We start from the raw sequence: 14,449 nt of genomic DNA on the forward strand, positions 1-14,449 counted from the left end.
GATCACTGCCCCTTCCCTGGTGGGACTCCCAGGACCACTGCCTCTCCCTGACAGGTCTCCCAGGAGGAGCCCCTGAGAGCACCATGCAGGAAAAAGGCAAGGAGGGCCTGGGGAGGAGCCTTGATTTCCTCCAGTAACTCAATGAGAAGCTGTCTGTCCCCAAAACACAGACAGCTTCAGTTGCCAGTTGCCCTCTGGTTGCTGGCCGACATCCGTCCTTGATGAGAAGTAGAGGCAGGACAGAAACAAGCTCCTCGTCTGGCATAAAATCACCATTTCATAAAATAATAAAAACCCACATTTTGATCCCTGGTTTTTTTCACTGCCATGAATTCCAGCATGTTACCTATCTGAAGAGGACAATCAAATAGAACTTTCTCCCTTTATCACATCTGATCATTTTTGAGGAATTCAAAGAGAATCAAACTATCCAACCACTACACCTCCGAAACCCTGCCCACAGAGTTGAGGGGACAGGGCACTTCTCGGGTGCCTGGCAACCCATTTTCTCTCTGGAGCATTTCTGCAGATGGGCCTCGAGAGTGGGCTCTACACCCTGGAGGCTCCACAGGGTCGACTAGGGCTCTGAACACTCCCTGACCTGAGCCCTCCTCCCCGAGCATACAAAGCCCTTTGTGTCAATGGAAGCTAAGAGGGCAAAATTTAAAGAATGACCTTCCGTCTAGCCTACTCATAACCACTCTCTTCTAAACACTGCCCAGAGCCCCGCGAGGTGTGGGATTTACCTCCTCGGTTCCAGGTCTCCGCGCTCCCCTCTTGAGGCGCTCCTCCCGTGTGTTTTCCTCCCAGCAACAAGCTCGCCACTTGCAAAACCACACGGTCAACAAAGTCCCGGGGGAGAGCAGCACAGTTCCTCACGGGCTCAGCACGTTCTCTAGGTCGAAACCCAGAGAGCCAGAGGCCATCAGCCCCAGGGACATCCTCATGCCGGGCGCCTGGGGCTCCGAGACGGTCCCAGGGGTCAGCAGTGAGGACGGCAGCCCCAGGCAGAGCACAGGAGGGGACCTTCCCTGGTGGGCTCGTGGGGTAGCCCCGCCTGCCGCTGATGTACTGGCTTCTCTGCGCATCGACGGAAACTTCCGCTGTGGGCGGGTATGTTCTGGATTTCCCAACGAGGCAAACCTGCATTTGAGAAGAGCAAAATGATTACCTTAATAGGCTGATAACATATTCCAATGTCCTTCACGGAATTTTCTTGTTCTCAAGTATAAATTACATAAAAATTTTAAATATCTTATCATAAAAATCCTTATTAAAAACTAACACCAATATAAATTACTTAGAAATAAAAAACTAACAGTAAAAGCCCATGAAAAACCTCATCATGCAGACCTTCCTGGAGCCCTGACAGACACATAGATGAAGAGTCAGCATGGACAGAGCTCACCAGCCTCACCAGCTGGGCTGGGTTGCTCTCACTTCATTAGTGGGGGCCATCGTTCATTCACTGCATCATTGGACCCCGCAACCACCACAAGGGCACACTCTGACATCAACCCTAAAAGAATTCCCATGGGGTGAATGTCAAAGAATGACACATCCAAACTCACCCAAGGGAGATGAGGGATGCGAGTACCCAGCAGTGTGTTCACAGAGCTCCGAGGCCTGTCTCAAGCCCACTGGCTCCCTTCTCAGTGCACCCAAGTGAATGCTGCCCCAAAGAGTCACCCTGGGGGGGCAGAGGCTTATTCCAGTGAGGCTGCCAGGGGGCACCCCCTCTGGCCTTCCAAGCTCCACGCCGTCCTAACTGCACTCCGGGGCCAGTGCTTGCCCTCTCGGTACTGGGCACACAGCAGAGCCTGGCATGCAATTACCCACACTAAACATCTGCTATCTACGTACTGCTTTAAAAGCTATACAACACGGTCACCTCCACTATCGCATTGGGTCCCCAAACCATCCACCTGGGAGAAAACAGAGGGTCAAAGAGATGAAGCAACAGCTTATGGTCTCAAACAACTCGTAAATGGAACAGGAAACACAAAAATCAAAACTGCAGGGTGCCATGTGACCCACACTTAGCAGTTTCCAAAAATCAATTCCAACCTCAGAAGACTAGGCCTTGCCAAAGTGAGGCCATTTAAAAGAATGGCATGAAGGCTACAGAGACGGATCTTAAAGAAACACCGACTACCAGAACAAGAATGACACTAGCTGATGACACCTACGTGCACCTGGGTTCCAGGGCTAAGATCATGCCGGTTGATGCGTGCCCGTGAGTGTCAGACGCCAGGGAGGGCCATGAGGACACCCCTCCATGTGGTTCTCGACACGACTCCGTTTTGTAGATAAGAGTGAGGCAATCTGCCCAAGAGGTGACCTCAGAGCTGTCACGAAGTTTGGCAATCAAGCCCTGTGACGTGGACAGCAGGTTTATTTATTAAGAAGGTCCCCAACAGTCACAGAGTCTTATGGAAGAAGTTACCAGAAAATTAATGCAAACTAATGCAGATACTTCACATGACACCATTTACAGGGTCAAGTCCTGCAGGAAACCTGCCCAGACCACCTAGCGGGGGTCATAGAAACAGCACATGCCTTGTTCCTGCAGATAATGCAATGGCCCATTCAGCCTTCTCAGTCACCCCAGAAGTTCCCTTTCAGGTAAATTTTAACCAGTGAGGCTTTAATGAGAAAATACGAAATCATTTTGAGCTTCTGAAAGAAAGTCTTGCAAACTTCAATTTCCACGAGTTATTCTTTACAAATAAGGAGTTGGACTTCCTTAGACAGTCGGGCCCTCGGCAACACACAGCTAGAAATCATTGCCCAAATGAGGCTAAGGCCTTTCTGGGAAGGGAGTCCCCTGGTGCCATCCAGAACTTCTGGAAAGGAAAGGAGGGCTCTGCAAGGGCCTGGAGGAGAAAGTTCCAGAATGTCTCTAGAGAAGGAGATGGTATTGACAGAAAATACTTAATGAACACACCTCTATGACCAGGAAGTTAAAATCAGCACAAATTTTACAAAACACTGCGCCATTTATGATCACGTGGCACAGCCCTGAACTTTCAACCCAAATGTAACAGCTCAGAGGACAATGATAGTAAGTAAAACATACCCTTTTGGTTGAAGGAATTCTCAGGCAGTCTTCTTCCATGTGGAATCCACATGTAAATCCCACTTCTTTAATGAAATCAAGGTATTCGCGGTACTGAGTCTTTTTACTTTGCCTCCGCTGGTATTTTCCAACAAAGTCAAAGAAGCAGCAAGGAAGCACGAAGAAACGGCAGCAGTAGGAAGACCTTCGAAAACAATGAAGCAGCACAGAAACCAAAGTCCTGAATAGGTTACACACAATGCGGCCGAAATCCACTCAGCAACAATGTACCATGGCAGAACACAAAAGATCCATTCCCGGTTAACTCACATAACTTAATAATTACAGTCTTCCCCAATTTAATTTCTAGAAATAAAGTGGCAGTCTATCTTTTCAGTAAACTACTAATCTAATTATTTTTATAAAAAAAATTTTTTTTAATAAAAAGTTATTCTTGTTAGCTGTAATCTAAAACTTTCCAAAGTACTTTGAGCTTTCAGCCACAAATAAGAAATTTCAGAGTTAGGCACAACAAAGATAAAGTTAAGACTTGGTTCTTGACATGTACTTTTCCTTGAGAGCTGAAATAGTTCACTTAGCCTTGGATAAAGGATAAGTGGCAATTAGATACTAAGACATGACAGTGTAACCCACTTCTTAATGAAGTCTCCTTTTGATACAGAATCACAAACTGTCTCCTTTTGATACAGAATCACAAAAGATTATTCCTTTGAGGACAGACCCTCCTTTCATCAGAAAAAAAACTTCCAAAAATTGACTGATGTAAATATTGCAGATATAATCAGTTTTGATCAGTACTGCCCAACAGAAATGTAGTGTGAGCCACTAGAAAATACGCTATAAAAAGTAAAAAGAAATGTGCGGGACACTGTTATCGAGTTCTGACTTGGCGGGCCTGGGCCAGGGGAACTGATCAGCCCCTAGGAAAGGTAGTGGGGCACGGGTGGTTGCGCCCTCCACGGCCCCCCGGGCCTGAGAAAGTGGAGCCAAATGCAGGCCCCATTTCCTCACCCCAAAGTAAAAACCATTGGGGAGGGCTTGCCGGAGAAAACCGCCCCCTTTACCTTGCCCACCCACTCCCCGTTGCCAGAGCAACTCCCCCACCGCCAGTGCGCATGCACTGTTGCCAGAGCACCTCCTGCCCGTGACAAACAGCTTCCGCGTCCTCTCAGAACCAATCCAAGCCTTTAACCCTTACAGCTACCCCGCCCTCTAAACCGCCCGATATAAACTTGTACTCTCCCCTAATAAACTCTCTCTCTTGGTTTTCATCATCCTTAAAAGAAATCGTGTCCCGCCTGTTCCTTTCTCGCCGCCCTCCATACTTGCACGCCTCCCGCCGGGGACCTGGCCAAGTCCCCCGCCTCGCCCTCGCCTCCGGGAAAGAGCCCCCGCCGCCGGGAAAGAGCCCCCGCCGCCGGTACCCTCGGAGCAATCCTGGGAGCCTAGGATTTAGCAACCGGCCGCCACCCTCCCCCAGATGAATCAACTGCGACCGCAACTGGCACCCAACGTGGGGCCCCTGGAATTAAAAGTCCTCTCCACGCAGCGGTCCAGTGAAACCACCCGCTCGCCCGGACGCCTCTCCAGCCCCACTTCTCCTCGCCTGCAAAGTAAGGGCCGCCTCTCCCTCGCCGCCCCGCGGAGCCGCCCCTCCCTCGCCGCTCCACGTCTGGAGCCGCCCCTCCCACGCCGCTCCGCGCCCGGGCCGCTCTTCCTTTCCCGCGTTAACCTAACTCTTACCCCCGACTACCTTTCGTCTTCTCTTCCTATATCCCCCACATTCCTCCTAACACTCTTCCTCCAGTAGCTTTCCCTCTTCCCCTCCATTACTTTGCTGTGGTCCTCTGTGTCTTTGTTTCTTTGTTTCGCGCGGTGTGCCTCTTTGCAACCCCTCCCCCCCCCCCACACTGCTCTCGCTACTAGAGGCTCCTGCCTTCCATTCTCACCATCTCCTTCGGCCTCGCTGCCACAGTTTACCTCATTTTCTTTACTCAATAATCAACCCCCCTTTTTTTCTCTTTTCTCACTCCGCTATGGGTAATCGTCTATCTGCACGCCAAGCACCCCAAGTTCGCGCTCTGGCGGGTCTCCTAGACACACATCGCTGTAAAGTGTCTGTCCGGCAGCTGCAGGTATACTGGGACCTCCTGCTGCCCTTTAACCCATGGCTCACCACTTGCCATCTTTGGGACCCTGTTACTTATGATCGCCTTATTGATCGGGTCACCAACGCCATGGAACATGAGAGCAAGCGCTTCCCTCCCGGCTTGCTCCCCACCTTAATAACCGTCCGCTCCTGCCTTCAAGGCTCCCTTCCCCCTGATCGAGGCCCCATTAAATCCAAGGAGGCCCTATCAACCCAGCCAACAGATTCAGACAGCGATACTAATGTAGACCACGATTCGGACACAGAATCCTTAGTCGAGCAAATTAACAACGCGCTCGAAGTCGCCCCCCCAAAAGCAAAGCAATACTAAGCCTCGCCAAGATGGCGAACTTCCTCCTTCTTCTTCCATCGAGGGGAGGAAGTGCTCCGGCGATGACGTCAGCCCTAAGCTGGGCCGGAAACCGCATGCGCTTTACCCCGCCCTTTCACAGGGCGGAGTTAGTCCGCCATCTTATGCCTTGGGCCCCACCCTTTCACAGGGCGGAGCTAGTCCACCATCCTATGCCTTAGCCACTCCCAACGCGCCGCCGTCTTGCGACGCTTGGGGCCTCCCACTTCCGCCTCCCCCTCCGGCGAGCTCCCCCTCGGAGCCGCTACCGGCAGCTGCCGCCGCTCCTCCCACCCTGCCGACTAACAACCCCTGGCTGCCTTCTACACCTCAAGGCAACCCTTGGGGCAACGCTCCCCTACCCCCACTCCCGCGCCAAGCCCTCTGCAAGCGCGTCCTCCTTTCTCTCGTGCCTTTCGCTGCTTTCCTCTTAACCTTACCCCCACACCACAGAAACCGTATGACTGGTATCCCATTGACTCTAATACTATTAAGCAGCTTCGCAGGGCCGTCAAGGAGGACAGGTTGGGTAGCCCATACGCTTCCCAAATACTGCAGGATCTCGGCATGGACTTTTGCATCCCCCAAGACTGGGCCTCGCTTGCCCGTTCCATTCTTAACCCCGGCCAGTTTGTAGATTGGCGTGCTCACTTCCAGGCGGAAGCAGCTAAGCAAAGTGAGCAAGACGCAGCCACTGGAGTCTATCATCACCCCGAAGCCTATCTAGGCACGGGAGCATTTCTAAATGCGTCTGCTTATATTAATGCACCTGCCACCTTTTGGCCTATCCTTTGGGGAATCGCCTTACGAGCATTTGCCAACTGCTCTGCCTGTCGGCCTAATAAATTCACCAAGCTCTTCCAGGAGCCGAGTAAGCCTTTCGCCACCTTTGTCTCCAGAGTCGAAGAAACCTGCGCTCGAAAGGTAAGTGATCCCCAGGCCCAATATTACATGTGCCCATCCTCAAATCCTGGAAAATCGTACTGTAATTCCCCCAACGAGTACTACTGTGCATACTGGGGGTGTGAAACATTAGCCACTAATTGGAAGCCTCCTGTTCCTAATCATTACCTTACCTTAAAATGGACCCCTACAGGGTGCAAACTCCCTACAGTTAACTGGCTCGGCCAAGAAAGTGAGGGATCCTGCACACATCTTAATCTTACAGTGCAGCTCCCCACTAATCCCTCCTAGTTACTCGGTCAAACTTGGGGCTTCAGAATCTATGAGAAAGGAGCCGACCGAGGATCACTTATTCTTATAAAAAAGGAGGCTGTGAACCAACCAGGCCAAAATACTGCATTAAGAACACCCTCTGGCATAGGTCCCAACCAAGTCATTAACCCCCTTTTTCCACAGCCCTCCAGCCGCACTTCAAGTACAAGCGGCGCATCCGGAGGCCGCACCTCAGCTGCAAACAACGCATCGCCAACCCCACCACCCCAACCTTTTCTACCCCCCTCTCATTACTCCTCTCCCCTCTTCAGCCTTATCCAAGCAACCTTCACCTCACTAAATGTCTCCTACCCCAATCTTACCTCCTCCTGTTGGCTTTGCCTCTCCACCTCCTCCTCACTGTATGAGCCAGTTGCCTCCAACCTCTCCTTTTCAGAAAACACAGAGGACAGCCCCTCGGAATGTAATTGGAATACCTCTGCCGTCCCCCTAACCTTTCATTCAGTCTCCTTTACAGGAAAGTGCATCCGCCCTCGCTCCAGTAACTCTCCCAGCCTCACTGCCTGTGCCAGCTACTCATCTCCCAGCAGCTCTGCCAAATTTCTCATTCCTCATAACTCCTCCCAATAGCTCTGCTCCTCTACAGGGCTTACCCCCTGCCTTAACGTGCAAACCCTCAATACAACTAATGAAACTTGCCTCCTAATTGTCCTCACCCCTAGGGTCCTATACCACAGCGAGGAAGACTTCTTCCTCCGCCTGGAAACAACTGCAGCTTCTGCCCCACTGCAAAAGCGAGAGCCCATCACCGTCCTCACGATTGCCTCCCTCCTAGGTCTTGCAGGCGCCGGCACCGGAATCGCTGCATTAGCCAGTCAAGACTCCGCCCTAACTCACCTCCGGGCGGCTGTTGACGAGGACATTCGTCACCTACAAGACGCTATTTCTCATCTTAAAAATTCTGTCAATTCCCTCTCTGAGGTCGTACTCCAAAACCGCCGAGGCCTCGACCTTCTCCTCCTCAAAGAAGGAGGCCTCTGCGCCGCCCTAGGAGAAGAGTGCTGTGTATATGCCAATTCCACAGGTCTCACCGAGGACAGCCTAAAAAAGGTCCGAGAGGGACTGGAACAACGCAAAAAAGACCGTGAAGCCACCAGCTATTGGTCCCACATCTTTACCCCCCTCCTCCCATACCTCCTCCCTCTCATCGGCCCCCTACTAATGATTATTCTAGCTCTCACCCTAGGGCCCTGCATTATCCGCAAAATTGTTCAGCTTGCTAAGAACCAAGCCAATGCTGTCTTTTCATCATTTGTGCAAGTCCAGTATCAACAACTTGCCTCCACTGAAGAAGCTGACCCTCCGCAGCGTCGCCACCCTCGTCCATCCCGCAAGCAGCGAGGCCCCTCTCGAACGCCCGGGCGCCACACCAACGTCGAGCTCCAGCCTCTCTAACTACCATCTACCCCTATCCCTTCCCCCACCTCCCCTTTCCCTCATCCCTTGGCAGATCTCTCCGGTAAGCTTCTTCCTCTAATTAGAAAAGAAGGGAGAAATGCGGGACACTGTTATCGAGTTCTGACTTGGCGGGCCTGGGCCAGGGGAACTGATCAGCCCCTAGGAAAGGTAGTGGGGCACGGGTGGTTGCGCCCTCCACGGCCCCCCGGGCCTGAGAAAGTGGAGCCGAATGCAGGCCCCATTTCCTCACCCCAAAGTAAAAACCATTGGGGAGGGCTTGCCGGAGAAAACCGCCCCCTTTACCTTGCCCACCCACTCCCCGTTGCCAGAGCAACTCCCCCACCGCCAGTGCGCATGCACTGTTGCCAGAGCACCTCCTGCCCGTGACAAACAGCTTCCGCGTCCTCTCAGAACCAATCCAAGCCTTTAACCCTTACAGCTACCCCGCCCTCTAAACCGCCCGATATAAACTTGTACTCTCCCCTAATAAACTCTCTCTCTTGGTTTTCATCATCCTTAAAAGAAATCGTGTCCCGCCTGTTCCTTTCTCGCCGCCCTCCATACTTGCACGCCTCCCGCCGGGGACCTGGCCAAGTCCCCCGCCTCGCCCTCGCCTCCGGGAAAGAGCCCCCGCCGCCGGTACCCTCGGAGCAATCCTGGGAGCCTAGGATTTAGCAACCGGCCGCCACCCTCCCCCAGACGAATCAACTGCGACCGCAGAAATGGATGGGGGTGATGGCAGCAAAACATTGTGAATGTAATCAATACCACTGAATTTTATAATTGGAAAGTGGTTAAAATGGGCAACACTATTTTGTATATATTTTACCACAATAAAAATTTAAAAAAGAAAATCTTAAGAAGAAACAGGTGGAATTTACTTTAATTCTAACCTGATACATTCAACATATTATTATTTCAATACTTTGAGCCAGCCACCCCTCCAGTGCTGCTTGGGACAGCTCAGTTCAGATGATGAAATGTGACATCCACCAACGATGCTCACTTGTCCTCTTAATCACCTGGCTGCAATGACAGGTATCCATGGCGTCAGCTCGTCGGAATGGTTCCCAATTAACCAGTCGACATCAGGGAAAAGGTTCTCATCGTGTGGTGTGATTGCCCCTTCCTAAAAGAAAGACACAAAACAAGACTCAATGGTCCACAAACAGACACGGAGCTGCCGAGGCGGCAGGACCCAGTCAGGAGCACAGGCTCCGGAGCCGGCCACAGAACTCAGGCCCAGCAGCACCGCGGCTCATGTGCTGCTCGATCTTACTCGGTCCCTGGGGCCTGCAAAGGAAGACAAGGAGGGAGGAAGTGAGCACCCAGCATCTACCTTACAGGGCACAAATGCTTGCAATTTTAGTCATCACTGGAGAAATCTGTGCACTGAAAATACAAGGGCCACTGAAACTGACACACTTTCTGGGTGTCGTCTCCTTCTGACAGATAAAATGTGTCATATAACGTAAACATGCAAATGAATGATAGGAAAGAACTGGTTCAGCTTTGGCAGAGTGTGATAGGAAGAAATGGCCTGAGGAGTGGGAAGGCAGAAGGCAGCTAAGGCGTTTGTATATCTTAAAGGCCAAGTGCCGGCCCGCACGGCTTAGAAGAACTGAGAGCCCAGAAACTAGGGGCGTCCACACTCAATCCGGGGCTCTTTCCCACGGGCCTCTACTGGGGGCTCACAAGAAAGAATGCGGCAGGGCAGGAGGCTAGAGAGAGCCCCTTCAGTGGCACAGGCGCCCAGGGGAACACCATGGAAGCCCCCCACTTTCCTGAACCCTCTCACAAGAGGCAGACGCCCTCAGGTGCTGGAGGGCAGAAAACCCCCAAGCTCCCCAAGGCCCCTGCAAGGACCCGCTGCTCCTGGGGAGAGGCAGAGGCAAAAAGCCCCGTGCCTCTGCAGGCGGGAGCCTCTCGGGCCCAGGAGCCCGCAGTGATGCAAAGCAGGGTCTGAACCCACTGGGAATGCGACAGGAACCCCTCTCCTGCCCAGGACCTCGCAGATACAAGGCAGTTTCGCTGCCACGGAGGCAAGGGTGCAGGAATGCTGAGAAAGCACTGCCTCTGAGGCCACGTTCTCAGGACTGAGGCTGGTCCAGGAGAATGGAGACCCTCCCTGCCACACAATAAGCCTCACGCCAGGTTAACAGGCAACAGGGGTCTCCAGCTGGGGAAGGGGCAAGGGCATCAGGGGAGATCCCCTCTGCGGCACAAGAGTGCAGGGGCTGGTGACTGCTAAAAGTACGCCACAAACATTGAGAAAAACACCTAGCACCTCAAAATCCACACTAACTACATGACAACAGTAGCCAAGGTACGAGGTTCTGGAACGGTGTGGGGCACTGAAGGCAACCACCACAGCAAGGCCCAAACCAGCCCAAACACAACCAGAGGCACTCAGCCCCCATGATGCTGACCTCCCAGAAGTGGAGGGTGCTTACTTACCTCAGTCTGTTTCTTCCCTACATTATGACGCCCAGTGTTCAAAAACCACAAAACTCACAGAAAAGCAAGAATGAATGACCCATTACAAAGAGATGAAACCCTCAACAGGCACACCCACAGATGACCCAGATAATGGAACTAACAGTGACTTCAAAATAACTATGAGCAATGTACTGATTTTAGCAAACAGATGGACAGCATTTATGAACAGAAAGGGAACGCCAACAGACACAGAAACAGGAAAAACAGAGTCAAAAGAAAATGCTAACAATAACATCAAAGATGAGTTCTGTCAACAAGCTTAACAGAGAAAACCCACCAGGGAAAAGACTCGGTGAACTTACTGCGCACCTAAGAGCTGTGGAACATTATCAAACTAGCAGGTGTGTCCAGGGGTCCCAGAAGGATAAGATAGAGTAAGGAAGAAGAAATAATTCAAGAAATGAAGTCTGAGAATTTTCCAAAATTAATGACAACAGAACGCAGATCCAAGAAGCTCAGAGAAACCAAGTGGAATGAACATGAGGAAACACACGCACTAGACACATCATAATAAAATGCTGAAAACCTAAAATGAAGGAAAAAACCCTTGAAGGCATCCCGAGGGAAAAAGATGACATAAACAAGAATTGCAACAGATCTGAGGAAAAGTGACTGTAAAAGGGCACAGTGGAACTCTTGGAGAAGGTGAATATGTTCCGTGGGCATCTGCCAACACTCCTTGCGCCATGCACCTGAAAGGCTGAGAACTCCCCCAGTCATCCTGAGGAACACGGACGTGGCCCCCGCTGCGCTGAGCTCTCTACATCCTCATCCCCTCGTACGGGCTGGCAACTAACTACAGAGGCAGGCTGTCCAGTGATCCCTAGCTTGAGCAAATGAACACGTGATTTAGTTCCTCGAAGCTCCTGTGTTAAAAATAAAGGACCACTGCAGGCTCTGAACATGGCCCCTGTCTTTCTCCAGGGGCCTTGCCCTCCTGCCACCACCCACCTGGGCAGTGCAGAGCCAGGGCAGGTCCAGTTCTCACCACTGCGTGCCCCGTTCCTGGCACAGTGCCTGGCACACAGTAGGACACACATGAAAATAGGTGGAGACATCACAAAGCACCCTCCATCATGCAGATCACTGCCCCCCAACAAGACAAATCCAACTCTGTTGTGAATCATTACTAATTCCCTTCCTAACAACTCTCTGCTTCAGGCAGCTCTGCAAAAGGCAAGATTTCTAGCTCTGAAGCTGATTTAAATGTATAATACAATGCACTGACATAACCCCAATCTACATAATGAAGAGTATCTATGGAAAGATAAAACACAGGAAGAATTTGTGTATGAGTAGGCATGATCTTTTGTAAAATCTCAGGCAGCAAATAAAAACCTGCAAAGGCACTACAATCATTCTGACATTTTCTGTAGTTAAGCCAGGAAGTTTGCTTTTATGACAGTTTAAATGAACACCCCACCCTTTCTGATAATGAGCAGGCTATCGTTAATTACTGAAATCAAGTCTCAATAGTGAATCTGTGACTAAAAACTGGAAAGAGAGAGAGAGAGATAAGAGACATCACAGCCCCTCAAAATCTTAATTTTAAAACCAATTAAAATTGTAGAATGAATTTCTCAGGGAAGTAAGAAGTACTATTTTTTGATTAGAACAAACAGAGGAAGACATAGTAACACCCACTTTTCGAGGCCATTTCTTTTAACAACAAAATTACAACAGAGTTTTGTGGACATGATCTACAACACAATTTAAATTCGACAATATTTCTGGCTCTTAAGTCCTATGTGCTCCTATCTACCTATCTAAACTGTTTGATCTATTTAAATACTAAAATAGTCACATTCAAGTGGTCTGTGCATGTGCTAGTTTGGATGTATATGTCCCCCAAACGCCATTATCTTTGTTGCAATCTGTGTGGGCAGACGCATTAGCGTTGATTAGATTGTAATTCTTTTGAGTGTTTCCATGGAGATGTGACCCACCCAACTGTGGGTGGTGACTCTGACTGGACAGCTTCCATGGAGGTGTGGCCCTGCCCACTCAGCATGGGTCTTGATTAGTTTACTAGAGCACTACATAACCATAGACCATAGACCATAGACCATAGACTACATAACCATAGACGGAACGAGCTTGCTACAGCCAAAAGGGACACTGTGAAGAATGCATGGAAGCTGAAACAGGAGCTGAAGCTTACAGAGACATTTTGGAGATGGCCATTGAAAGCAGAACCCTGCTCCGGAGAAGCTAAGAGAGGACAAACACCCCAAGAACAACTAAGAGTGACATTTTTGAGGAACTGCAGCCTAGAGAGGAACGTCCTGGGAGAAAACCATAAAGAAACCAGAACTTTGGAGCAGACACCAGCCACGTGCCTTCCCAGCTAACACAGGTTTTCCGGACACCATTACCAGTGAAGGTACCCGATTGCTGATGTGTTACCTTGGATACTTTATGGCCTTAAGACTGTAACTGTAACTAAATAAACCCCCTTTTATAAAAGCTAATCCATCTCTGGTGTTTTGCATTCTGGCAGCATTAGTAAACTAGAACAGTGCATAATCTAAAAGCAGGAAAAACAAGCCTTTGGCACTCTTTATTCATTATTACTACCCATTCAAGACTTAAATTTGCCTGTCTCTAAATAGCCTGTGTTAATAAATACATAACTTTTACTTAACCTCCATTTACACATTTATATTCACATTTTCAGTTACCTTGCCAACATCACTTGACAACAAAACCCCACCTGTTTTTTGTAAAAATTTTTAATCACCATTTTGAGTATAGCAAATTTCAATGTTCTTACATCAGATATAGCTTCACAAACAAAATCAAGATGCTCTGAGACCTTCACAATGCTATTATTATAAATTTTTGTTTTCTTATTCTCCTGGTTAGAATCAAATGAGGTTTTTGAAAGAAGGAAAAATGTGTATCCTGTGCTCTGCCTTTGGGCTTCCAGATTGTACATATTCATGGACACCACTCACCTGGGGCCGGGGGAAACCATTTACCAGGAAATTATACCAAGGCTGAGCACCGGCCAGCAAAGGTGCAAGTGTGAAGAGAAGCCAACCCCCAAGAACACAGGATCCTGAACTGCAGTCAGCAGGCTACACTGACTGAGGGGATGGGAAAGTGGATGGGCTTTCCCCCAGACTGGATGACTCCACAGAAAAGTCTGGAGGCTTCTGGAGAACCTCAGATAAAGACCTAGCACTTCTTAGGTTCCCCAAGGCCACTCATACCAGCTGGCTCTCCCCTGCGGTCGGGACATATGGCAGAGCGCCAACGTCAACTGGCTGTTTCGCTTCCCTTAAGCCAAAAGAAAATACTTTGAGTTTTCACTCAGAGACAGAGAAATTTATGAAATCAACCATGTAATTTTCTGCTTTGATCACCAACCCCATACCCAAACGTAGAGCTCAATTTTTGTTAACTGTAGAAGACATATTGGCTGTGCACACAGCTGCAGACCACCGCCTGCCTCACCTTCACGTTCACCAAAGTTCTACTTGGCTGAGAGTCTAAAAACGTTTTAAACTTAATTGTAAAAATGAATTTTATAAAAAACTGCAAATCCTTGCAGAGTAAGCAAACTTAAACATATATTGAAATAAGGAAATAAAGAGCTAACAGGCAGCTGCAACACCCTTTCTTCAACACCCATCCTTCCTTTTCTGCTTCAATATTATTCTCAACTTTAAAAAGTGAGGGCAGATAGAACATATAAACACAGCCTTGAAAAGTTCATTTCAATTTACAGATGAAA

General features: G+C 49.7%; 1 protein-coding gene across 1 annotated transcript in view; it reads right to left on the reverse strand.

Moving 5' to 3' along the window:
- The window catches only part of TRMT44 (tRNA methyltransferase 44 homolog), a 47,762-nt gene that overhangs the window by 19,064 nt on the left and 14,249 nt on the right, over positions 1–14,449 (reverse strand). Inside the window, 3 exon segments of the mRNA XM_037829312.1 lie at positions 747–1,143; positions 3,080–3,263; positions 9,234–9,340. Coding sequence (XP_037685240.1) covers positions 747–1,143; positions 3,080–3,263; positions 9,234–9,340 — 688 coding nt within the window.

This window comes from Choloepus didactylus, chromosome 3 (genome assembly GCF_015220235.1).
Source record: "Choloepus didactylus isolate mChoDid1 chromosome 3, mChoDid1.pri, whole genome shotgun sequence".
In the NCBI taxonomy this organism is placed as follows: Eukaryota; Metazoa; Chordata; class Mammalia; order Pilosa; family Megalonychidae; genus Choloepus; species Choloepus didactylus.